General features: G+C 55.3%; 1 protein-coding gene across 2 annotated transcripts; it reads right to left on the bottom strand.

Annotated features, from left to right (window-relative positions):
- Window positions 1-19,492: 19,492 nt before the first annotated feature.
- On the bottom strand, window positions 19,493-23,921 carry LOC117795295. 2 transcript variants are annotated; one of them, XM_034639559.1, is made up of 2 exons: window positions 23,460-23,921; window positions 19,493-22,959 (listed from the first exon to the last, which is right to left on the bottom strand). In XM_034639559.1, the coding sequence occupies exon 2, from the start codon at window positions 22,207-22,209 to the stop codon at window positions 21,250-21,252; it is 960 nt and encodes a 319-aa protein (XP_034495450.1). In that variant the 5' UTR covers window positions 22,210-22,959; window positions 23,460-23,921; the 3' UTR covers window positions 19,493-21,249. The 2 variants fall into 2 exon arrangements, with proteins under 2 accessions (XP_034495450.1, XP_034495451.1); XM_034639560.1 differs by having other exon boundaries at window positions 19,493-22,935.
- Between the last annotated feature and the right edge of the window lie 1,500 nt (window positions 23,922-25,421).

Genomic DNA, 25,421 nt, shown 5'->3' with positions numbered 1-25,421 from the left:
CGGGGGACGGGGCGGAGGGCGGGCGCGCGGCAGGCGGGGAATCCCTCCCCTCGCGCTCCCGCCCGGCGCCCCGCCCCCTCGGCCCTCCCTCCCCCGCGGCCCGAACTGCGCACAATGGCTCGCCGGCTCCTATCTATTTTGTGTCCAGCCGGGAGCCGCGCGCTGTGATTCATGGCCCCAATTAGGGGCTCTCTCCAGCGCGCCCGGCTCGGGCCGTCTGAAGGGTCTCCTCGGGGACCCGCGGAAACCCATCAGCGGCTGGAGCTGCTCTTTAAGTAAAGGGCAAGCAGGACGCGGGGGGAGCCCGATGAGGACGCGGCCGGCGCCCGAGAGAGAAAGAGAGAGAGAGAGACCGAGGAGCCCCGGAGGGACTCTCGGGAGGGGCAGCGCCCTGCCCATTCGGCTCGGGCTCCCCAGCCTCCTCCTCCTTTGAAAGGAGGGAGCACATGAGGGTCATTTACGGCCCTGCGCAGCCCTGGGTTGGAGCACCTTTCAGGGCCCAGTGTGCTAATTTTGGAGACAGATGGAAGAGGAGCTGTCCCGTCTCCTGGAATGCGTCAGAGAAGGCACCATCAGGGGTACAGGAATCCTCAACCTTCCACGCCTTTCCCCACGGCTGGCCGGGGGGCCACCGCGCTCTCACCAGCAGCACAGGAAGGGTCCCCTGTGTCTCAGGGCTGTGTGTTCCAGAGCAAGTGACTCAACAACTCTGGGCCCTTTCTTCCTCTTAATAAATAGGAGCTCTGGCAGAGGGTGAACTGTGCCAACTGCTATTCTAAGCACTTTATATACATCAGCTCAGTTCCTGCTCCCAGGAACTCTGGGTTAAGTGCTGTGATCAGCCCATTTTACAGATGAGAAAGAAGAGCCACTGAGGGTCAAGTTACTTTTCAGGTGTCGTGGGCTGGGATTCAGCTCCAGGCACCCAGGCAGTGGACTCCAAAAGCCTCTGCTCTCAAGCCACTCACTAGGCAGACATCTGGTCCATGTCACCCATCTGCTGATGGAAACTGTCCATAGCAGGGGACATGGCCAGGACCCCTCAGTCCTCTTCACTGCTCTGGCTCAGGCTGGGAGGCCTTGTGCAAATCCAGACCTTTCTGAGCCTCCATTTCCCATCTGTGAAAGAACACCTCTTCCAACTTCAAAAGTCTGTGAGTCTGACTTGTGAGCAGTTGACCGCTAGCTATTGCAGCCTGCCAGCTGGAACCTAGAGTGAGCCTGGGGACAAAGGTGCCAAGTGGGCCCCTCTGCCCTCTGGGGCATTGACATGTAAATAAAACTAGGCTTCCCCTGGGCACTGAGGAGGGCCATGCATTATAAATAAACGGAACAAGAGAAAAGGACCACCTCTTGGGAACCCTTGGTGCAGATTCGGGTTCTTGGTGCAGTCTAGGACTTAAAAAAATCATCATCATCATTGTCACCACCACCACCAGAAATTCAGTACTGCAGGTCCTTATCCAGGCCCAGGAAAAAAGCTATGTCAGCAAAACTGTCTGGAAGGAATGCTAGGGGGGAGGGGCTCCCCCGCTTCTGGCATTTTTCATATCTGGTGGCAGGAGGGGCCTGATCGGGAAACTTAAAGGGCTGGGGTCTGTTCATGGTGCCCTAGCACAACCCTCAAGCCCCACACAGACCAAGAGGTTGCTGGTAAAACAAGGCCGCTTAGGAAGTGCAGGTCCTGGCAGGGGGTGGGGGGGGAGCAACACGTGAACCCCTGGAGGCCTGGCACATGCTTCCTCCCACCTCGAATGCCTCTGCAGGCCCTCCCTGCACCCCGACTCCTGTCCATCTCTAGGGTCTCGGCTGCAGTGTCCTCCCAGAAAGGCTTCCCTGACTTCTCTGCCTCAGGTAGGTCCCCCTTCCATTCTCTGTCTCAGCTTGTTGGCTTAGGAATTTACCGTGGGTTTTATTTATTTTTCTGTCAGCTGTTCCCTGCCTGGCTGACCAGAAGCCTGGGGACTCCCGCCCCCCGCAGGAACCAGGTCTGTCTTGCTCACTGTGCATATCCAGGGCCCGTCTCAGGACCTGCGTCCTGTGCACTTGGGGCCCAATCCTGCGCCATCCCTCTCTCTCTGTGGCAGTCTTGGGCAAACCTCTTAGCTCCTCAAGCCTCAGTTTCCTGCTCTGTACAATGGGGTGGTGATCCTCACCAGATTTTTCTGTGCCAATTGAGACCCTGGGTACAGAGGCCTGGCACGATGTAGGTGACAATGTGTGCGTCGCCCCCCCCCCAATTTCTGGCTCGATCCAGTGGTTGACGAGGTTCTGCTACAGCCTGTTTGTACTTCAATGTGTGGGGGGGACCGTGTGAGGGAGGAGGGCCATGGGGGTCAACGGGACAAAATGAGGGAGGTGGAGTTTTCTTGACTAAGCTGGTCTTTAAGCAGAACTTCCTGACAGTGTGCCGTGTGTGGGCATGTGCATACATTTACGTTTGTGTGTGCATGTGTGTATGCAGCTGTTCGTGTGTGTATGCGTGTCCTGATGTGTATATGTGTGCATGCATACAGGTGCATACGTATGCGTGTGTTCATGACCCTGCCCGTGTGTGCGTGTGTGCACATAAAGGACCCAGGGTGGGAGGGGAGAGGCATTCTGCTGGATGTTTTTGTTTTCCTCCGTGACCAGTGACTCCGGAAAGTCCCCTGGCACACATCTCAGGAACCAGGAAGCAAGAGATCACAGATCAGAGCAGGAAGAAGGCAGGTGATGCTGCTTGGTCCTCTGTGAGTGGGGGCCAAGGGGGTGGGGCTGCTGGTACCGCATAACATTTACTAGCTGTGTGGCCCCGGTCTGCTCCTTAACCTCTCTGAGCCTCGGTTTCCCCATCTGCAAAGCAAGGATAACAAAATGACCCATCCCATAGGGCTGGGAGGCGGGTGAGCTGAGACCTGTGCCTTGCAGATGGCAACTCACCCAGTTTTTGCAACAAGCCTGTGAGGGAGGTTCTCATATACCCCTGGTCGACAGGTGAGGAGGCAAAGGCCAGGTGGCACAGCTAGGTGGATCTGCGCTGGAATCCAGGCAGTGTGTCCCCATTAACACCCTGGTTGGCCCTGGGGCCTGAGATGCCCGTGGGTTAGGGCAGGGATGGCCTCCAGCGCCCCAACCTCCTGCTCCTCACGTGTTCCGAGCCCCTGACAGGGTCCCGGGTGGACACAGGACAGACGGCGCATGCACCATTGAGGCTCGACTGTATTAACTTCCCTTGAGAAGCGCGCCTCCCCACCCCAGCAGAGCCGTCTCCCCGCGTCCGCTCTGAGCGCTCTCAGCGCAGGGCACCCCTGCAGCTGGAGAGAGGGTGTCGGCTTCCCCCCAGGACACCCACCTGCTCTCCCCATCTTCCTTCCTCAAGTTGGGTGTGGGGAGCCTGCAAGCAGCGACAGGTGCTCAGGGGCAGACCTGGCGCTGCAGACGGACGGTGAGAAAGCGCCCCACCTCGGTTCTGCAGGAGACAAGAAGGCCGTCAGCGTGGAACATCTGGGCACATCTCAGATTCGCGGCTTCCTGTGGGGTTGTCTTGGCCCAGAAACCGCAGGAATCTGCCCTCACCCTGCTGGGGAGACTGGTTTCCAGGCTCTGAGCACTTATCACACGTTATTTTGTGCATCTGCCTCTGGGCCTGCCTCTCCCCCTGGGGCAGAGCCCGACTGGCTTCCCCTGTGCTGTCCCATGGTGTCACAAGGCCAGGGACATGGCTGGGGCTCAATCTATGCTTGAACGTGGGATGCCAGAACCTCACCGGGCCTTCCAGGTTCCAGAATTGCCCGGCTACTCTGGCCAGCTTCCAGTGTCCCGCTCCCCCCCAAGGGCCAGCGATGGACGCCAAGTCCATCCTGGTGCCCCCAGCTTCCTCCCTTCCCACTGGGTCATTTCTCTGTCCCTCCTCCCTAAAAACTGCACGTGTGCCTCGAGCTCCCCTTCCAGGACCGTTTACCTCTGCAGGCTGCTCTGTCCTGCCTCTTGCTCAGGCTGCTTGTGCTGTGAGTTTGGCTTCTGGCTCGCTGGGGACCAGAAAAACAAAATTTATCATCTGGCTGCCCTGTTTTTTTTTTTTTCTTTCTTTCTTTCCTTTTCCCCCCCTAAGAACGAAGCAAGCACTTCTCTACCACCCTCAGAAAGAGCTTTAAACATGGCAGGCCACCGGCAAAAATATGTCCTCCTTCTCAGAGGGAAGGAATGCAACCGTTAACAATAAAAAAAAAAAAATCCCTGGGATTTATGGGGGCCTCGGGCTTATGAGCCATTTCACACCCATTAGTTCACATGACACAGCACTCTGAGGGCAAAGCAGGAATCATCGGCTCCATTTGAGAGACAGGGAAGCCGAGGCCCAAAGGCACAGCTCCTGAGAACTGGGAAAAGCTCCCGGCTGCCGAGGCTGGTGAAATTTCCTTGCATTTTCTATGTGTAAACCTGGCTAATCTGTTCAGTATAAACAGGAAAAATGTACAGCAGGTTTGGTGACCTTGTCTTAGCGTCCCTTCTTTTTCTAATAAAGGAGCTTCGGGGAGTGGAGGTGGGAGGAGGGCAGACTTCCCACCCTGGGGGCCTGAGACCCCGACACAGAAGCATTCTGTGTGCTACAAATGCTTCGCTAAAAACACAACAGTGCTTGCATTACACATTTAAGGACCAGAGCATGGGGTACAGATCCTGAGACCAGAATCAGGTGCCCCTAAAACCTTGCCTGGCTCCCATGAACCTGGAAAAAGAATCCAGAAGCGAACAGCCCAGCCCAGTCTCCCCTCCAGGTGACACCATTCCCCCGACCTCCTCCGTCTCAAAACCCGAGGCTACTGCCAGCAACTTCAGGGCCTCATAAAACCCCTTTGATGAACGATCGCCAGGGTGGACCTGCCGCTGGGGATGAGGGGACAAACACTCCACATAAATCTTGAGTGAACTCAAAGGCTCCCTGGCTGCTGGTTTCTCAGCAGACCCTGATCTGCGGCACGAAATCACAACAATCATTTACGTGGTTAGCTGCCAGGCTTCCAAGCCAGAGAGGTTTCCTGGGACGGGAGGGGTGGAAACTAAAGTAGATGGTTGCTAACTTAAGGGTGCCTGGCATGCAATAGGTGCTCAATAGACAAACCGGCTCGTGTCCTCCAGCATGCAATGGTAGTAAGCTAAGTTTTGCTGGATCCTGACGAAATGCCAGGTGCTCTGTTCAGAGCTGACGGCACAATCTAGTTTAGATTTCGTGACTGCCTAGAAAACAGGCAGTAAAATTGTTACCCGATTTTACTGACACTGAGGAACGGGGAATGCGCGTCCCCAAGGCCACAGAGCTGGGAAATGGAAGAGCTGGATTCAAACCCAGGCCGTCTGTCCTGACAGTCCTGCTCTAATCCACCCTGCTGTGTGCTCAGCCCCTGGCCTGTCGGCCAGCCTCCCCAAGCCTCTGCAATAAAGGCATCCTTGTCCCTCACGGGGTCCTGCCAGGGAGGCTAATGGCCAGGGCTTGCTGGACGCCTTCGAGTCCTGCCTATGGCTCCGCAAGTGGCCCCACCCCAGCCCCAGCTCCCTCGCCCTCAGGCCCTGGAACACTTGGGGGGCTGCGGCAGGTCCTCAGCGCTGGCTCACAGGGGGCGGGGGCTGGCAGCCAGCAGCAACGGATTCTTTCCAGCTGTTCTTCTGAGTCACCAAAGGATATTCCAAGCCCGCCAGCCAGCCCGCCTGCCCTGGTCTCTCACTTCTGCGGTTGCTTGGTGCTGGACTCATGATGGGGACAAAAAAATGGGACTGAAGTGTGTGTCTAATACTAAACTGGGGTGTTGTTTTTCAAAACGTCTCCCCGAAGTGTGACCTCCATGCTGAAAAGTGTGCCTCCCTGCATGGGGACAGCCTGTGGGACTTTCACAAATTGAGCACCTCTGTGTTACCGGCACCCAGAAAGAAGCACGTCCAGCCTCCCAGAAGCCCCCCTTCTGGGGTACCCTCTGGGCATGGCCCCCCGCCAAGGGTAACGCTTTACAGCCAGAGCTCCAGGCCTCCCGGCTTCGTGTTTTATTTTTCAGCACCTTTGTTGAGAGGTCATTCACGTGCCACACAATCTACTGATTTAGTGGTGGACATTCAGCGGCTTCTAATATAGCTGCAGGTCTACAACACCACCCCCAAAAGGAACTCCATACCCTTTCTCTGTCACCTCCCACCCCACCCCCGGCCCCTGGCAGCCCCTCGTCTGCTGGGTCTCTGTGGATTTGCCTGTTCTGAACATTTCATGGAAATGGAAATTGAGACGTGGGGTCCTTCATGCCTGGCTTCTTACCCTCAGCCTTAGCTTTTCGGGGTTCGCCCAGGTGGTGGCGTGTATCAGTACACACTGTCTTTGTACTTTATATAAATAGAAGTATGTCGTATGTCCCCTCTGAGTCTGGCTTTTGGCTCTGTATTATGTCTTTGAAGTTCTTCCCCATTTTTCCCCGTAGGAATACCCGATTCTTCTCCTTCTCCTCCTCCTTCTTGTTTTTTGCTAGATAGTATTCCACTGGTGACTACGCCGTAACTTATTCATCCAGTCTGCTACTGATAAGCTTTGGGTAGATCCCGATTTCAGGCCGACGCAAATGGTGTTTCTCTGAACAGTTTAGTCTGTGTCGTTTGTTGGAAACACATAATGTGTTTCTGTTGGGCAGATAACAGGAGTGGAATTGCTGGTCCCCGGGGAGACATATGGTCAGCGTCCATACATAGTGAGACGTTGGAAACCACATTCGTGGGGGCTCATGGAATACCCAGGGCTCCCTGATTCCCGACCCCTGCTCTCAGCTTCCACTCGCCAGTCCAGCCCTGTGTGTTGTCTCCTTGGAGGGTCCCCCCTCCCTGCCCAACAGCCTCCATGAAGCCCACACGGGCTGCAAAGGAAAAGGGCCCGGTGGTGGGTGTTTTCCTTGGGTTGTGTGAGCACGCGTGGTTTCTCTGCCCTGGCTCTGAAACTGTATTCCTTTCACAGGCCAGAAATACTTAGGCATGGCTTGCTCTAAAAGGGGAAACACATTTTAAAATTCCAATCTGCCCAGGTCTTAGAATGATTTAGAACGTTCCAGCTGTCGAGAGGACGGCGCTCACCAGGAACAGTGACTTACAGTCCTGACTCCACTCCCTCCTGGATTCAAAGCATATTTCGGGGGGGGGTGGGGGGCGCTGGGTTCGATAATATGCAGGGTCCAAGCGTACGGACAGAGGGATGGTGCACGAAGGACCTGTACGCACTTGGGCTGGGGAGATCTCAGATCCTAAATTAGCCACCCTTCGTTCTAAATCTGTGTCCATCATCCCATTAAATCCTTTCAATTGACTCCATGAAGTAGGGACACAAGTGTCATTTCCACTTCATAGATGAGAAGTGTGAAGCACAGAGAGGCTAACCTACTTGCCCAAGATCACACAGCATCCAAGGGACAGAGCTGAAATTCGAACCCAGGATGGCTGGCTCCAGAGCCCAGCTTTCAAGCACTGCACTATGTTGCCAGTGGATTTCAACATCTGGATGGAAATCCAAACCCTGCCACATACTCTCCGCGTGGCCCTGGACAGGGGACTGACCTCCCGAGCCGCATTTCCTGAGTGCACCTGCATGTGGGGAATAACCACACCTGCTTCCCCGAGTCACCGTGGGGCAATGGGGACCCCACTGACGACACAAGTGCCCCCTCCCGCCCCGTGGTAGGCAGTGAACCAGTGTCTACTCCTCCCCCTATGCTCCCTGAAATGGCTTCTGCCTTGGAGAAGTGAATGTTCATACTTCTAAAGTATGTTTTAGGAAAGATGAGACTTTGGACCTTCTCCAGCCCATCCCCTTTATTTAACAGGTGGAGGGGCCAAGGCCCAGGGCAGCCCCGGCTCGTCCCAGGTCCCAGGAACACAGAGTTTCGAGGGGAACTCTCAGCCATCGCACTTCCACTCCTTCGGGACATGAGGGTTTCTGGTTCTGAGGCCAAGGTGCCCTCACCTCGTCATTCAAGTAGGTCTTCTTGACTCCATGTCTTTCTCAGGACCCCAAATCTTGGCTCCCGGGATGACCAGCTCCGGCCTTTAGAGAGAAGCAGACAGAGCAGGTCTGACACTCTGGGTGGTCTCCTGGGGCTCCAGGCTTGCCCCCTGAGGTCTGTGGGGCGGGGGCCGGCTGGAGGCCGGGAGTCAGACCGGGGTGTCCCGTTGCAACTGGCTGGGCACCCTGACACGCCTTCCAGAAAGACTATCTCCCGGCGGGGCCACCCGCAACCCTGCACGGCCATTAATATTTATCAGACCTGAAAGCCGATCCCCTGGAGAAGGGAGAGAGGCCATGAACGGGTGCCATGGTGGCTGGCACCCCAGCCCGGGCTGCGGGCAGCTGGGGGGTGCTTCATGGAGGGCAAGGGGGCAGACGAGGCAGGCTGAGCAGGAGGTCCCTTCCAGGGGCAAAGGTCTCAAAGGATGGCAAGCGCATGATCAAGGAAGCGGACACATCATTATAAGAAGCGGGAGCTTTCCTGTTGTTGTGGTTGTGTGAGGACAGAGGGTGGGGAGGAGTCCGAGGCCTCCTGCCCGCTTCCCCCTGGGGGGGGGCACCTCACACCTGCTCTCCACGAAGGAGCTCTCGTGGGCTTTTCAAAAGTGCAAGTCTGGTTGTGGCCTTCCTCCTTCTTAAAATCCTTCTCAGGTTTCAGAGCTCCCGGGGCGGGGGCAGGGGGGACGGGGATCAAACCCCCTGTCGGCTGGGACCTGCCCGCATCTCCGGGAGCCCCCAGGACTCTACTGGGCCCCTTGTGCCCTCCGGGTGCTTTGGCCTTTCTAAGAGGTACCATGCACTTTGTTTCACGGGGCCTTTGCACGTGATTCTCGGTGGCCTGGAACTCGCTTGCCTCCCCTCTGTGCCATTAATTCCTGCCTGTGCCAGACGTAAGCCATTCCTCACCCTTCCCCTCTGCAGGCAGGCCCAGCGGACTCCGTGTCCCAGCTTCCCTCACCTTGTGACCACCCCCTAGGTTCAGCCAACAGGAGCACCGGAGGGAGACAGAAGGGCAGGCGGAGGGAGAAGCCAGGTATTTCTTCCTTTCTCTCTTCTCTCCTCTCTCCCCTTCCGTCTCTCCTCTCTGCTTCAGGCAGTGTCTTCCAGAAATGGCCCTGTTTCCTCCGTGGCCCCAGCAACAGCTCTAGCAACACTCCTTTCTGTCCCTAAGGCCTGGGGTGGGTGACAGTGACTTCCCGCAGCTCCTAATGTCCTGTTGTTCCTGTCACTGTGTTATCACTTCTGTGACCAGGTCCCTTTGAGTCCCTCTCTTGAGCCACCTGAGGCAGATGGCCTTGTGGCACATGGTTCATCTTTGGGCTCCTGAGGGAGGGTCTAGACCTCGCCCTCGCTGGTCCCAGGCCTGGCTCAGGAACCTCTGGGATAGGCTGGGTGATTTCTGTTCCTTCTGGGCACTTGCTGCTGTTTGCAATTACAAATTCATGAGTGTGGTTATTGGATTAACATCTGTCTCCCCCCAAATTTGCAAGGTCCATGAGGGTCAGGGCCAGACACGTGTTTGTGCTCAACACTGTATCTCCAGCTCCAGAACCCGGCCTAATGACTGGCACTCAGGGGGACTCAATAAGCATCTGCTGAGGAATGAATGAACGAGGAGAGGTGTGAGCCACTCATTCAGTCAGAATTACTTATTCTAAGTGGATCTTCTCTGCCCTCCCCTTTCTCAGAAGGTTCTAGATAGATTGTTTGGAGAAACTCATCATTCATTCATTCAGCTACAATTTATTGAGCACCTACTGGGTTGCACGGTGAATGGATGGATGGGTACATGGGTGGGTGGATAGATGGATGGAAGGAAGGAAGGAAAGAAAGAAGAGGGATAATGGGTGGCTGGCTGGCTGGCTAGCAGACTGATGGGTGGATGGATGGAAAGAGGAAGAATGGAGAGGTGGATGAAGGATGGATGGAAGGAAAGAGGAGGGATGATGGATGGGTGGGTGGTTGGCTCTCGGATGGATGGATGCATGGAAGGACAGAGGAGGGATGATGGATAGATGAGTTGATGGTGGGAGGAAGGGAGAATTTACTCCTAGAAAACAAAAGAAAGCAGGAAGGGCAGATGGGCAGGCTGAATTAGGATAAAAGATACAGCTATTCTTCCGAGGAGAAGAACAGGGAGGGGGCATGACAGTGCTCACATGGGAACTTAGTTCTGCGTCCCTGAAACATGCAAGAAGGTCAGGCTCTGAGAAGGGAGCGGGCAGGGAAGGTAGTTTCTGAACTGAGCTGCATGTCCCTTGTGTTAACCAAAATTATGACTTGGGTTTGGAGAGCCCATTCTGGGCCATGGCTTTGAGGCCAACAGGGTGGGGCGGGTCGTCCCTGGGCTGCTCCAGAAACGCAGGGCTCCCGAATTGGCAGGGCTGACATGCCTCTGGCAGCAGGTTGCAGAGGCAAAAACTGAGACAAAAATGGAGACCCTGGAGCCCCCGAGCCCACGTTACGATCATCTAAATAATAGGAGTTGGACAGCATTTCCCTTGACCCCAAGTCTCTGGGGCCCAAGGTGGATGGTCTCAAATTCGATGAGCCCCAGAATCGCCACAAGCCTGCTTGGCAAGCTGATGCCTGGGTCAGGAGCAGGAGTGGGACCTGGAGATCTGCGCTGTTTTAACAAGTATCCAGGGGGCATGGACCACAGTTTGAAGAAGACTGATCTCGGTGGTGTCTCAAATCGTATCAGGAAAGAGCAGGGAGGGAGGCAGGGAGGCAGGAGGCGCTTGAACTCGGCAGTCAAGGATCTGGGTTCAAGCCTCTATGTTTCCATCTGTGAACGGGATACAATGCACCCCCCCCCGGTGTTGATGTGAGTACGAAATACAAAAGACCAGCAGAGAGTGCACCCCCAGCAAACGTAAGCTCCTGATGCATCCGCTCCGTTAAAATCTAGCACGTCCCTGGGACACCAGAGGAGTTCCAGAATTCAGAAGTCTGAGACTTTGAGAAATATCAAGGGCCATACTACGCGCAGTATCACCGTACCCCTCCGTGGGGTCTGACACAGCACCTCCGGCCACGCTCGTTGCTGTTTCTACAGCAAAATATTCAGATCTTCGTGCTGAGGCTGGGGAACGGAGGCTATAAATAGCCTCGTCGTGTCAGCTCAGGGCAGATTTCTGTGATCAAATGAGTTCCGCACAAACTTGGATTTTTTGAGCTTTCGCGATTTTGGAGTCTCAGATAAGGGACTGAGCCTTGTATAAAGATGCGGGCATCCCAAATGATGCTACGGAAAAGATCATGCCAGTGTTGACACAGATCAGTCCTATGTTGTGAAAGCAGAAGGTCAGAGAACCGTAGATACATGTCGGCAGGAACGACGATGCTGGGTATCCCAGCCAGGCAGGGCCGTAGGTGATTTCCTCCTTTCTGTTTGTGGATGTTCCGTATTTTCAAACGTTCCTCCCAAGAACCATGCATACATATCGCTTTGTGATTTTTTTTTTTATTAATAGGAGCTTCAAAACTCTTTAAATACCCAAAGACTTGGTGAGATGACTCCTCTGGGGGGCAGTGACGGGGAGATGTGGGGGGCAGACTTATGCACGGCCCCACTCGGGGTCTTCTCTGAGGGCTGAACGAAGCCCCCTTGCCTTTGTCAGCTAGGTTCTTGCCTTCCCCCCAGCCTCTGAGGAGGAACAGGCTCTAAGGAAATGCTTTCCTCCCTGCCCCCCTCCCGCCTCCGTGGGTCCCCCTCTCTGTGAGAGTCCCCAGGCTGGAGTCCCCATGGCTGCCTGCAGGCCGGGGAAGGAGGGGGAAGGCAGACTCAAAGGCAGGCAGGAGGGAGGGGAGCGGGCAGCAAAGGGGCCGTTGGGTGGGAGCTGCTGATTCGCGGGTCCCCCTTCAACAGGTGGCCTGCCATCTGCTACAGCTCCCCACCCAAGCCACGTGTCCAGCCCTCTTGAGTTTAACTTTGGCTGCGCACGCGGCCTGAGTTCATACAGCCAGAAAAAGAACTCGCTGAGAGCGGGCCGGGCCGAGGACAGATTGCGGGTCGCTTGTCCCCTAGGAGTGAGGCTAAAAATGACCAGGGACCTTGGAAAGTCCCTGTGCTCCAGCCCTGACCTGTAGTTCTCTCCACTGGGTTCCTGGAGTTTGGCCTAAAAGCTTTTTAGAGCTGGGTGCACCCCTCCTTTACCTGACAGATATTGAAACACAGGCCCAGAGAGGTGAAGGGGCTTGCCTGGGGTCACACAGCTTAATATCCATTGATTCCCTCACGGATTCCCTAACTGGTTATCAGCTGGGCTCCCTGCCAGCTGCAGACAAAGGCCTCAGGGAGCCTATAAATCCAGGGAGGAGACGCCCAACAGACACCAACATGTAGCAGTCCACGAGCTTCCTAGCCCTGCTGCTGCCCGCCCGGGAGAAGGACAATCTCTGAGCCTTGGTGTCCTCGTCTGTAAAGCCCAGACTGCTCAGAGCTGCAGTGTCATAGGTCACTGCACGACATGCTACGGGGTTATCCTTCCTTTCAGCTTTGGCATCACACACTTTTATTTTATTCTTGGAACAACCTTGTGCGGTCAATCCAGCCCTTCGCAGATGAGGGAAGGGACATGTCAAGTGTTTTGCCAGCATGCACGGGGCAAGCCCAGACGCAGACCCAAGTCACCAGGACCCCAGCTGCCCTCCGCCCCCCGCGGCCCCTCCTCCCTCCCTTCTGAATCTGCTTCCACTCTGGAAGGAACGTGTTGGAACCTGTTCCCAGGGCAGAGCTCAGCTGTCACCCTCCCAGCTGCCGGGACCCTGGTGTGTGGCATTCGGTGCCAGCCGGCTGGCCGAGGCTGGAGAACTACATACAGCTTCTGACCCATGGGAGGCAAGGAGGGGGGCCGGGCAGGAGGCACAGTTAAAGTGTGTTCTACCCTGTGCTACCTTCTGCCTCCTAACGGGCCCCTTTCTCCAGGCAGCCAAGCCTGCCTGACCCATTTCTTCCCACCGGGCCATGTAATCCCCCCATACTGGCCTAAGGAGCACGGTAGAGAGGCCTTTCTGGGGGGGAGGGTTCTGGGATGGGAACTGCCTGCCCCCAATGGCATCTCAGGAGCCAGGGGTGCACAGCGGCTCATCGGGACACGCTGGTTTTCGCAAGGATCCGCTGGAAGAACACACTGTGAAGAACTACAGAGAGCCTTGAGCACGTGCTTGTCCTCTCCTCACAGGGCAGACGCTCTGGGCAGCGCTGCCCGTGCCAGGCAGGGTGGTCACTGGGTAATGACGGGCCGATGTTTACTGCAGACATCTGTGGGGCCACGGGCCCTGTCTGTGGTCTCAGCCTTCCTGGGAGATGATGACCTTGAACTCGGACACAAGCAGGCACTGACACGAGGGGAGCTGGTCTGTGAACTCAGATTGGTCAACTCCAAAGCCACGCTTGACCCACTGGGCTCTGTCTTTTCAAACAGATAGCTGTTCTGAGCGGGCTGGTGGCTCTGGAGTCCGGCTTGGCCAGCCTTGCCTGGGAGCCTCTGATCTCTGGGGTCCTGCCAATGGCCTCAACGCTCAAAGATGTGGGGGGGGGCTCCCCAGCAGCTCATCCAAACAGGGGCCAAAATGTACAGATAATAATGGGGGAGGATGGTGACTGGGGGGGGGTCCCAGGAGGCGCAAGGGAGGCCAGAGGCAGCACCAAGGGGTGGGGCCCAGTCCTCGATACCCCCCCGCCAGGACCCCAGGACATGCAGAGTACAGGCCCTTGAGAGGGAGGCAGGGCCTTCCCCCCAGCTCTCAGGGCCCTGGAGACCCAGGGAGATGAGTTTATCCTAAAGGCGTAAAGGAAGAAAGCCAGCCAGCTGCGGGGGGCGGGAGCGGGAGGGCCTGTCCCAGGAAAGGCCTGCCTGCCAGGCCCTGGCCTCCCTGGGCTGACTGCCTCTTCCCACCGGCCCAGAGGCGCCAGAGCTGGCCTGGGAAGGAGCCGCGCCAGGTCAGAGCAGGCCTGTCCCCTCCTCGGGTCCCTGCCCTGAGAAGGGTTTTCTTCCCACCAGTGCTGGAGGCAGACACAGACACCACAGAGACGGAGACAGAGATACAGAGTGACAGAGACACCAGAGAGAGAAAGAGATTGACAGAGACAATAGAGATAGAGAGATACAGAGAGACAGAGAGAGACAGAGACAGAAATACAGAGTGACAGAGATACCAGAGAGACAGAGACAAGAGAATCAGAGAGTGATACAGACACAGAGAGATACAGAGAGACAGAGACAAACACCAGAGAGAGATAGAGTCAGGGAGAGACAGAGGCAGAGAGAGAGAGAACAGAAGCAGAGATAAGAGTAGGAGATACGGGGGTGCCTGGGTGGCACAGCAGTTAAGCGTCTGCCTTCGGCTCAGGGCGTGATCCCGGCGTTCTGGGATCGAGCCCCAGTCAGGCTCCTCCGCTATGAGCCTGCTTCTTCCTCTCCCGCTCCCCCTGCTTGTGTTCCCTCTCTCTCTATCTCTCTCTCTGTCAGAAAAAAAAAAAAAAAAAAGAGTAGGAGATACAGAGACAAAAGAGAGACAGACACAGAGACAGAGATGGACAGAAATACAGAGACAGAGACACCCAAAGAGAGACATGGGTACACATGCAGAGACATACAATATGCATAAACACAGAGATGCAGAGACAGAGTCAGAGACAGAGAGACACAGAGACAGACACACACACATGGACTCTTGCACAATGACCAAGCATCACCCCCACAGAGACCCTCCAGACACAGGACCCTCCCAATCCTGCCACCCTCATCAATCCCAATCTGCCACCTCTTGGGGGAGGAGCTGGAGCAGACCCTGGGGCGGTCCTGAGGGCCGTGACCCCGAGTCTACTGCTGTCCCAGCCTCCTGGGTGCCTGGTGCCTCACATCCCAACATCAGTGTTTCCCCTGTGCCCTGCGCTGGAATCCTAGGCCTGCCACCCACTCGCTGAGAATCCCAGGTCAAGGGTCAGCCCCTCCCAGAGCCCATTTCTTCATCTTCCAGGTAGAGAAGGGGTGGCTACGGACCTGCCAGAGGGAAGGGAGGAACCTCAGCAGGTGCCACCAGGCTGACTGCCCTGCTACGGCGACCTGTCCGCACCACGAGGGCGAAGAATGCTGGTGGTCAGAACCCTGGGGTCCAGCTGGAGGCCTGGCTTCCAGTCCCAGGGAGGGTCGTAATTAGCAGTATGGCCTAGGGCTTGGGCTCCAAATGGAGTCCTCCCAGGGGTGCCTGTGTGGTTCAGTTGGTGAAGCACCTGCCTTTGGCTCAGGTCATGATCCCAGGGTCCTGGGACCGAGTCCCACGTTGGGGCTGAGCAGGGAGCCTGCTTCTCCCTCTGCCTGCTGCTCCTGCTATACTCTCTCTCTCTCTCTCTCTCTCTCTCTCTCTCTCTCTCTCTCCCTGTCTCTCTCTGTCAAATAAATAAATAAATAATCTTATAAATGAATGAATGAATGAATGAATGAATGAACGAATGAATGGAGTTCTCTTGATCTGGGCTCTACCCTCCTTCCAGGGTACCTCCACGTGGAGTCCACAGACCTCGGTCAGCCTGAAAAGCAGGGTTCCCAGCAGGCCTACTACGTTCCAGGCACCAGCAGGCTCAAAGAGCCTGCAAACTCAGGGACCCATCAGGATAAAGGGGCCCAGCCTGCATGGTCCAGAGAACAGTGACCAGAGTGGGGGCCAGGAGGACTGCGGGTGTGTGAGGCTGGGACATACAGCTTCTTTTCTTAAGCTGACTTATGGAGGCACCGTTTAGACCATAAAATGCATCCATTTAAACTAAGTCCAACACATGTATACGCCCACGTGGCCATGGCCACCATCAAAATAATCAATATTTCCATCACCCCCCAAGTCTTCCCTGGTGCCCCTCGCCAGCCAGCCCCGCCCCGCAGCCCCTGAAAAGCACTGCTCTGTCCTCTGTCACCGCAGGTTTGACTTTCCTAGAATTTCATGTAAATGGAGTCACAGCACACGTGTCTGCGTCCTTTCAGTCCCACATCAGGTTTCTGAGGTTGCTCCAAGTGCCTGCATTGAGTCAGCCATTCCTCCCTCTCTGTGGGTGAGTAGTGTTCCAGGGTACGATGACCACAGTGTACTCCTCCATCCCCACTGGTGGGTATGTGGGCTGTTTCCAGTGTGGGGTTACTATGAATAAAGCCTCTGTGGACATTCACGTACAGCTCCCGGTGTGGACGTGTGTTCTCATTCTCTTGGGTAAATGCCTCAAAGTGGAATTTCTGGGTCATAGGCAGGTGTTGACCTTGAGCCAGTAGCTGGTTTGGCTCTGGTTTCCTTGCCTTTAAAGCGGGGATAAAAAAGTGGAAATAACTCAGATGTCTATCAACAGATGAAGGGATAAGCAAAACGGGGTCTGTCCGCATGATGTATGTTATTTGCCTATAAAAAGAAGTCTTTTTTCTTTTTTGAGAGAGAGAGAGAGAGTGTGCATACGTGAGCGGCGGGGGAGGGCGGGAGGGGGAGAGGGACAGAGAATCTTCAAGAAGATACCCCACTCAGCACGAAGCCCATGCAGGGCTTGATCTCATGACCCTGAGATCGCGAACCATGAACACACCATGCTAAGTGACGGGAGCCAGACACAATGGGCACACGGTGAGGGAGTCCACTGAAGTGAAATGTCCAAACAGGCAAATCCTTAGAGGCAGAGAGCAGATGCGTGGTGGCCAGAAGTGGGGGAGGGGATGGGGAGTGAGTGCTCATGGGCACAGGGTCCCCTTTCCTGGTGATGAAATGTTCTGGAATTAGGTGAGGTGCTGGTTGCACAACCCTGTAAATGAACTACATGCCATAGGAATCGTGCACGTTAAAATGGTTAAAATGGTGAATTTTATGTGATGTGAATTTTGCACCAATTTTAAAAGGGGGGGATGATCTGGTGGTTATAATGCCTTCTTCATAAGCACTGCTGGGGAAGGTCAACAAGACAGTTCCCAAAATGAAGGTTTGAGACATTCAGGGGTTTTGTCTGCTTATTTCTCTGTGCCTGGAACACGGCGGGCACATAGTAGGTGCTCAGCAAACATTGTTAGGCCACGAATAGCTAGCTTTATGATTGCAATCTCCCCAGGCCCTGAGGCCAAACCCTGACAGGAAAACCCAGTGACGAGCTTGTTTGCAATGCTACTCTGACCTTCGCATTCATTATCTTCAAGAATCTTCAAAACAATCCCATCAGATGGGAATCTTTTAACATTTATTATTATTAATCTCCCCATGTTTACTGAGAAGGAAACCAAGAGAGGTGAAGGAACCCGCCCAAGGTCAGCAACCAGCCGAGGCTGGCAGACTGCTGGGCCTGTGGGGTGAGGTGAGCCGGCTGGGCCTGCGAGGTCGAGGTCGGCCAGCCCCGCGCCCCCAGGATACACACAAGGCAGGGCTCCCTGCAAGGGCAGATGGGCCCTGGGCCATCTTTGCAGGGTGAGGTCCTCTCCCCTCGGGAATTTAATAGGTCTGAGCAGAGGGGACACTAAGTTGTGTCCCAGTGAGCTTGCCCTGAGAGCCTGGGCCCCCAGCTGGTGGCAGGATATGGCCTGACTGGGGCCCCCTGGCTGAACCAGGAGGAAGGGCCTGGAGGAGGCCTGGCTAGCAGGGAGTTCCTAGGGACTCTGAGTCTGTTCTGGGTCGCAGGGAAAGAGGACGTAAGGAAAACATAGCAAAAAATAAGCCAAGGAAACCTGCTTGAAGCTGCCTGGGAAGGCCTCTGTCTCCAAGTGGCCAAGACCCTCCCACGGATTCAGCCCTCTGCCTCTTGTGCCCAGACCGAGACTGCCACGGGCAAATCTTGTCCTCCTTGCCGTTCTCCAGAACCTCGCTCTTGCCTGCGTCTCAGCCTTGTGGTCCCCTCCCCACGAGGCCCCACCACTTGCTGCCTGGAATGAAGGACAGTCTCCAGTAGAGGCCTCCACCTCTGCTCCCCCAACCCTGTCTCCCACTCCACTCCCCACACAAACACAGGCTTCCCCCAGCCAGTCCACGCCCAGCCTTCCAAAACTCCATTTTGCTCACATCATTCCCCTGCCCTCCGACATTCTGTAGCAACCTAGTGCCTCAGAGGGGCATTTGGAGATGGGTTCAAATGACTTTCGCCAGGATTTCTGCATTTGAATCCTGGCTCAACCACATACAAGTTAAGAGAGGTCAGGCAAGTCTCTCCACCTTCCTGTCTCTCACTTTGTCCATCTGTAGAACGGACTAATGATCGCCCCTCCGGCACCATGTTACTGGCATGAATGAGCTGATACGTGGTAAGTGTTTAGAACGTGCCAGCTGGTCACTCTAAGTATTATATATATTGAGGACAGAGGTGGTCCATGTTGTTCTGACCCAGGCAATGGTGTCCTGGGTCCACCCTGGCCACCACACACAGCACCCCCCCGGCTGTCCCTGCTGCTGCCCCAACCCTGTGATGTCTGCCCCCCATCTTCCGCTCCTCCAGAGGCACACCGCTTTCTACAGCTCGGCTTGCCCACACCCCTGGCCCGCTGGGTCACCCAGCTTTGCCTCCTGCTCCCTTTGTCTAGACCTGCGCTTCTCAGATGGGCACGCGCACACAGAGCGCTTGGAAATCTTGTTCGAAAGCAGGTTCTGACTCAGCGGGTCTGGGTGGGGGCCCAAGATTATGTGGCAGGCCCTTCTCTCTAAACAAACTCTGAAGCCAAGGGTCAAGTCCCACTGCAACGGCACCGAGTTAGCAGGCCGGGAGGCGGAGGGCGGCAGGCTCAGCAAAGCACTGCCTCTGCAGCTGGGGGCACGGCCCCTCCATCAGTGGGTGAGGAACCAGCAAGGTCGCGCTTGGCTGTGTGTCCTGGCTTACCCAGGCCCACGGCTGCATGTGGCAGGAGTCAGCCCCGTGGCCACGCTAGGTGGCTGGTAAGCCTTCCTATGGGCACTGCTTTGTCCGGGGGCAGAGGGCTCCAGAGGTCCCAAGCAGAAGGGCAGATGCTCTCCGCACATCATCCCTCGCTGCACCCACCGTCTGTACTTAGTCACATGTCTCCTGGGGCTTCGGGGCCTCCGTGGTCCTGGACCTGTGGCTGCCCACTAGGAGCCATCCCATGGATAGCAGCCTCTGGGCAGGACCCAGAGCTGACCCAGGCTGGCGCATAGCTGGCATGAGGTTGCTGGTCAGATTAAAGGACTTTACAGTGGAAGGGGTGCCTCTGGGAGAGGGGACGCCTCTGTCTACCCCCAACCCCAGCCAGCAAGCCTGTCCCTGGGCACGGCTCGCCTGCCCCTACTTCTCCCCTGTGTGGGACCCAGGGCCTTCTGCTGTCTCCCCCCACCCCCCTCCCCGACTTGTTCATTCATTCTACATACATCCATTAAGCACCTACTGCGTGCCACAATGAGGTCTCTGGTCTCTGCTGTCATTATGGCTGTTCTTCTTGGGACATCCTTTACTTGCTTACCTTTTGAGACGGTCCTGGGATGGCCTATCTCACCCTAAGTGTGACACGATCTGGCCTGGTTCTCTGGGTGGCCCCAACGTATTCACAAGGTGCTTAGAAGAGGGAGGTTGCAGGGTCAGACCCAGACAGAGAGAAAATGAGGTTGCCGGGATGCTGGCTTTAAAGATGGAGGGAGGGGCCACAAGCCAAGGAATGCACGGCCTCTAAAAGCTGGAGGAAGTAGGGAACCAGATTTCCCCTGGAGCCCCTGGAAGGAGCCAGCTCTGCTGACAGCATGGTCTGGCAGTGAGACCCATGTCAGCCGTCTGACCTGCAGCGCTGTAAGAATGAATCAGTGATGTTTTAAGCCACCATGGTTGTGGTCACTTGTCACAGCAGCCACAGGACACTCATACACAGCCCTGGACGTGCCCTCCTATTGTTGGGGTCCTGGCCACACCTTCCCTTCCTTCCCCACCCCACCCTGCCCAGACCTGAGGCCCGAGGAGGTCCTGGCCGACGCAGGCCCTGCAGGTCTCGGCGCCTCTGGGTTCCTGCGCCCTCACCGGCTGGTCCTGCTCACCTTCTTCCCCTGCCTGCCATTGTTAGCCACTTATCACGCCTCTGCATCTCATCTCACATTTAATTGGAATTTCCTCAAAGGCAGGAAACCTGATTTAGGGCTCTTTGTCTCTCCCACAGCACCCAACATAGCATGGGTTTACCCAAGCATAGGCAGCCTTCCACCCCCCCCGGCCCTCGGGGTTGGCGCAGCCTCACTCGCCGCGCTCTGGGGGGCAGGAAGGTTCAGCCTCCTGGCAGAGCCTTTGCCCAAGTAGCTCCTGGAGATGCAAAGCTCTTATTCTCAAAGCTCAGCAGAGCATACATGATAATGTCACCTCTTCTGAGACGGACTCCCTGATTGCCTATTGGAGATGCCCCACATGGCATACTCACAACTGGAAATCATTTCATTTATGGCTTAGCTTTATTTTCTAGAATCTTCTTGAGGGCAGCATTGTGCCTACACCGGGGAGGGGAATCCACAGAGCCCTCACAGGGCTGACCCGTGGGGGACGTTGGGTGAGCCGCGATCCCTCCCTGAGTCTAGGTGTTTCGTCTGTGACACGGCCGTAACAGCACCTGCCCGCCAGGATGGTGAGGGCCAAACAGGACGCCCAGGTTGGTGGCCTGGCACAGTCCCACACAAGTGCTCAGTCAACAGCAGCTCTCGCTTCCACCAAGGTGACCCCTGACCCACGGGCCGGGAGGTGGATGCTTTCCCAGGCCATGGAAAGTACAGCCCACGGGGCATCCTCTCCTCCCTCCAGCTGGGCCGAGGGTGAAGGGAGACCCATAGCGATCCGGCACCACCTCTTGGGTGGGGGTGGGGGGGTGCGGAATCTCCAGGTGAGACAATGGAGCTCAGAGCAGGGAAGGGCCTTGTTCAAGGTCGTCACGCAGCCAGATTTCCAAGCTGCTCTGATTTCCCCTAGGGCGTTTCACTGTGGGCCCCAGGGAGGCAAGCAGGGCTCAGAGGCACTTTGTAGGTGGATGAAAACAGCCCCATCTGTCCTCCACTCTGCAGGATGGGAATCGGGTGAGCAGCTCGTGTCAAAGGTCCCCAGGCTACCGGGGTGCGTGTGGGCAGGATGGGGGATGAGGTGTCCCGAGTGCTGGGAGGCTTGGGGGCTGAGAAGGTGTTTCCTCCAGTCACCCTGGGGCAGAAGTCAGGCTGCCGACACCCACCTCAGGCCCTGACCCTGCCCTAAGTCCTTGGTGAGCTTCTCATTGGAACAATTCGGGTCCCGTCTGGACCCGGGCCACAGGGAACACATATTAGCCTCGGAAGTTTGGTGACAGGAAATGTTCTGCGGCCTTGGCTCTATTTTGGAGGCTGCAGCGAGGCACCCTCGAGCCCCAGAGCCTGTTGGGGAGGCGGCAGGCCATGGTTGGGGTGTGTGGAGGTGCCCTCATCCCTGGTGTGGGAGAGCAGCAGGAGGTCTTCCCTCCCCCAATGTCCTCCCTGGTCCTTCGACACCCATTTATTGAGCCCCTTCTGGCTGCCAGGCGCTGGGTGGATGCTACTTGTATAAATACAATTCCGTTTTGGCGAGCGCGTGTTCCTGCCCGCAGCCAAAACCGGTTGGAGGCCAGGAGTGACAAGCGTCCCACATTCTCTGTGCAGGGGGTTATTCCCCCGGCCTGTGCAAGGTGGGCGGGGGCGGAGGTCAAAAGGGCCCTGATGAGGAGGGGGACACGTCCCAAGGTCCCTGATGTCCCAGATGTCATTTCTGCTGGATGCGAAGCGCAGAGGAGCCAACAGCCGGCTGGGATCAGGAGACAGTGGCCTGCCACAGGGTCGGAGCCAACAGCACCCACTGCAAAGGATTCTGGGAGGTGACCCACACCCACAGCCTGGAGGCGGGAGGTCCTGCGGTCCAATAGCAGAGAGCATCCACTTCCTCCAAGGCCCCTCTCCTCAAGGTCCCCTTGGCTTTGAGCAAACCCCCCTCCTGCCACCTCCTGGGCCTGACCCTGGCCAGGCAGCATGGGGCTCTCCGGGGACAGTTTCCACAAAGACCCGTCCGGCCCTGGGCTGCTGCAGGAAATCCTGGAGGCCAGCACTACAATGCATTGCTTCCGGCGACCGAGTGGTCCCCAGGCACAGGAAAGAGGTGCCAGTGGCCCTGGTGCTTTCCAAAGGGACTGGGCCAGGTGGCCCCCAGGAATGCCACGGGTCCTAAACACAGGGATAGAAAGGCTGCTCTGGGGGAGGGGATGGACATGTAAGCCCATGAGGGGCAGCCTTCCTAATATCCCCCTTTCTCATGCCACTCCTCTGTTCACACACTTTCCGTGGCTCCCCATTGCCTAAGGGATGAAGTCTAGACACTGAGGCTCGTCATTCAAGGCTTTCTCCTGCCTCCCCACCAATGTGAGCCTTCTTTCCAGCCAGACCCCTTTCTGACTTGAAATGTCCCAGTCCTGACTGAGGCCTTGGTCCCCACCGTCCCGCCTATCTGGAAGACCATGATCTCTCTTGCTATCTCAGCTCTGACTGTTGGTCCAACTCATTTCATGCTAATCATGACCAATTCTGACAGCTCCTCCAACTCAAATGTTAAGTTGCTGCCCCAGCTATTCCCACAGAGACGACGTGCACAGTGCGGTCAAGACAGCCAGGCCTGCCTTGGTCCTGGTCCTGCCTCTGCTGTTATGACCTGGGAACTCTGGGGCCCCACTGATGTAATGGGAACTCTACCTCCACGAGAGGGGCCTTGTGGGTTGGTACAGAGAGCACAGCACCTGGCAGGTCAGAAGGGATCAGTGACGGTTCACCATCATCGCTGTGGTCGGCAGGATAATGACTCCAAAGATATCCACACCCTCATCCCTGAAACCTATGAATATGGGACCTTACCTGGTAAGGGGACTCTGCAGGCGTGATCCCGGTCAGGATCTCAAGATGGAGAGGTCGTTCTGGCTTGGGTGGGGGTGGGGGGCGAAGTCATCTGAAGGGTCCTTGGAAGAGGGAAGTAGGACAGCCTGAGTCAGAGGGGATGCAAGACGGAAGCAGAGTCAGAGACGGAGGAAAAGACTGGCAGATGTTTTGCTGCTGGCTTCGAAGAAGGGGGAAGAGGCCGCGTGCCAAGGAACACAGGCGGCCTGGAGAAAGTCAGAAAGGCAGAAAAACAGTCTCCCCTAGAGCCTCCAGAAGGAACGCGGTCCTGCCAACACCTCCGTGTTAAGGTTTCTGACTTCCAGAATGGCAGGACAGCACATCCGCATGGTTGCAAGCCACAGGATTTGTGGCAAGTTGTTAGAGCAGTGGCGTTCACACTGACATCTTCGTGTAGCCCTCAGGGTGATGTGTGAGGGCCATGAGGGGATGGCCACGTGACCCAAGCCCACCAGGCTGGACTCCAGATCCAGGGGGTCTCAGCCTGCCGTCCATCCTCTGGGGGCTCGCTGTGCTCCTGAACATTCCCTGATGATACTGTATTTCATTTCACCTCGTCACATTTTGTGTTGTGCCGATAACTCACCGTTTAACCACACTTGACTTCTCTGCCGGCCGTCTCTTTGCCCGCCAGCTAAGTTGTCAACTCCTTGAGGTCAGGCGATGTGTCCCCTCCAGATCCATGGGCATGGCCGTGTATGGCACCCAGGTGCTTCACCATGTGGAGAAGACTGTGTCATCCTGAGTGCGCTTTCCTGTGAAATCACCTGGGAGTTGAACAAAAACCGAAAAAACACTTCCCAGTCTGCACGCTGAACCTATCAAATCAGCACTTTGGGGGACGGGCACCTGGTAAGTGTACAGTTTAAAGCTCCCGAAGGGCCGTCTCGTGTCCCAGCGGTGCGTTATACGCACTGAAGTCCTTCCCCCGCACTGGCTTATTTCATCTGCGGGACAGCCCCACAACGTGGGTACACTCGTCATCCACATTCTACACCTGAGATGGATGAGGCACAGAGAGGCCCATTAACTTGCTCAAAGTCACACAGTTCGTAAATAGTGGGACCAAGGGCAACAACTCAGGCACTTAGGCCCTTTGGACCCATTCTTTTTTTTTTTTTTTTTTTTAAGTAGTTTCTATGCCCAGCATGGACCCCAGTGCAGGGCTTGAAATCACGACCCTGAGATCAAGACCTGAGCTGATATCAAGAGTCGGATGCTTAACCGACTGAGCCACCCAGGCACCCCAGTCACACTCTTCATCAGACACCCCCAGGAGGTCTGGTAGAGGAGAGGAAAGATTTTTATCATTGATATTATTTACTTTAGTTGGTTGGTTTTTTTTTTTAAGTAGATTCCACACCCAGCATGGAGCCCAACGCAGGGCTCGAACTCATGACCCTGAGATCAAGACCTGAACTGACATCAAGAGTCAGACGCTTAACCAACTGAGCCACTCAGGCGTCCCAATATTATTGAGAATAAAAAGCGGCCTGAAAAGGCAGATCCTAAAATTCATACAGAAATATAAAATTCATATGGAAAATTCCAAAAACAATCTTGAAAAAGAAGAACAAAATGAGAAGAGGGACACTTTCCTGATTTCAAAACTTACTGCACACCTATAGTTATTAAGGCTGTGTGGTTCGAGCATGAGAGTAGATATATAGATCAATGAAAGAGAATTGAGAGTCCAAAGATAAATCCTCATCTTTACAGTCAGCTGATTTTAACAAGGGTTCCAGGATCATTTAATGAGAAAAGAATAGCCTTTTCTTTTTTTTTTTTTCTTTTTAGAGGTTTATTTACTTATTTGACAGAGAGAGAGAGAGAGAGTGGGCACAAGCAGGAGGGGTAGAGGAAGAGGGAGAGAGAATTTTAAGCAGACTCCACGCTGAGCACAGAGCCTGTTTGCAAATCTCGATTTCACAACCCTGAGATTACAACCTGAACCAAAATAAAGAGTCAGATGCTCAATCGACTGTGCCACCCAGGTTCCCCAAGAATAGTCTTTTCAACAAATGGGCTGGGACAACTAGACAGCCACAGGCAAATAGATGAAGTTGGACCCCTGCCATACACCATATACTTAAACTTAAAAAAATATATCAAAGACTTACATGCAAAAGCTTAAATGATAAAACTCTTAGGAGAAAACTTTGGGGGGAAATATTCATAACCTTGGTTAGGCAATGGCTCTTAGAAGTGACATCAAAAGGACAAACAACAAAAGAAAATACAGAGATATGGGAACTCGTCAAAGTTAATAACCAAAGAAGACTGTCAAGAAAGTGAAAAGACAACTCACAGAATGGGATAAAGTATGCACAAATCACATATCTGATAATGGACCTCTATTCAGAACATAGAAAGCACACACACAACTCAACAATAAAGAGGCAAATAACCTAACTTATGTGCCTAAATGGGCAAATGGCATGAGTAGACATCTCTCCAAAGAAGACACACAAATGGCCAATAAGAACATGAAAAGTTGTTCAACGTCATGAGTCATTAGGGGAATGCAAATCAGAACCACAGTGAGACA

The sequence above is a fragment of the Ailuropoda melanoleuca genome, chromosome 12, assembly GCF_002007445.2.
Source record: "Ailuropoda melanoleuca isolate Jingjing chromosome 12, ASM200744v2, whole genome shotgun sequence".
Classification (NCBI taxonomy): domain Eukaryota; kingdom Metazoa; phylum Chordata; class Mammalia; order Carnivora; family Ursidae; genus Ailuropoda; species Ailuropoda melanoleuca.
This window is presented reverse-complemented; position numbering and strand designations above follow the sequence as displayed.

Excerpts from the sequence above, each read along its gene's own strand:
- LOC117795295 (XM_034639559.1), bottom strand. The coding sequence starts at position 22,209 with ATGGGCTTACATGTCCATCCCCTCCCCCAGAGCAGCCTTTCTATCCCT.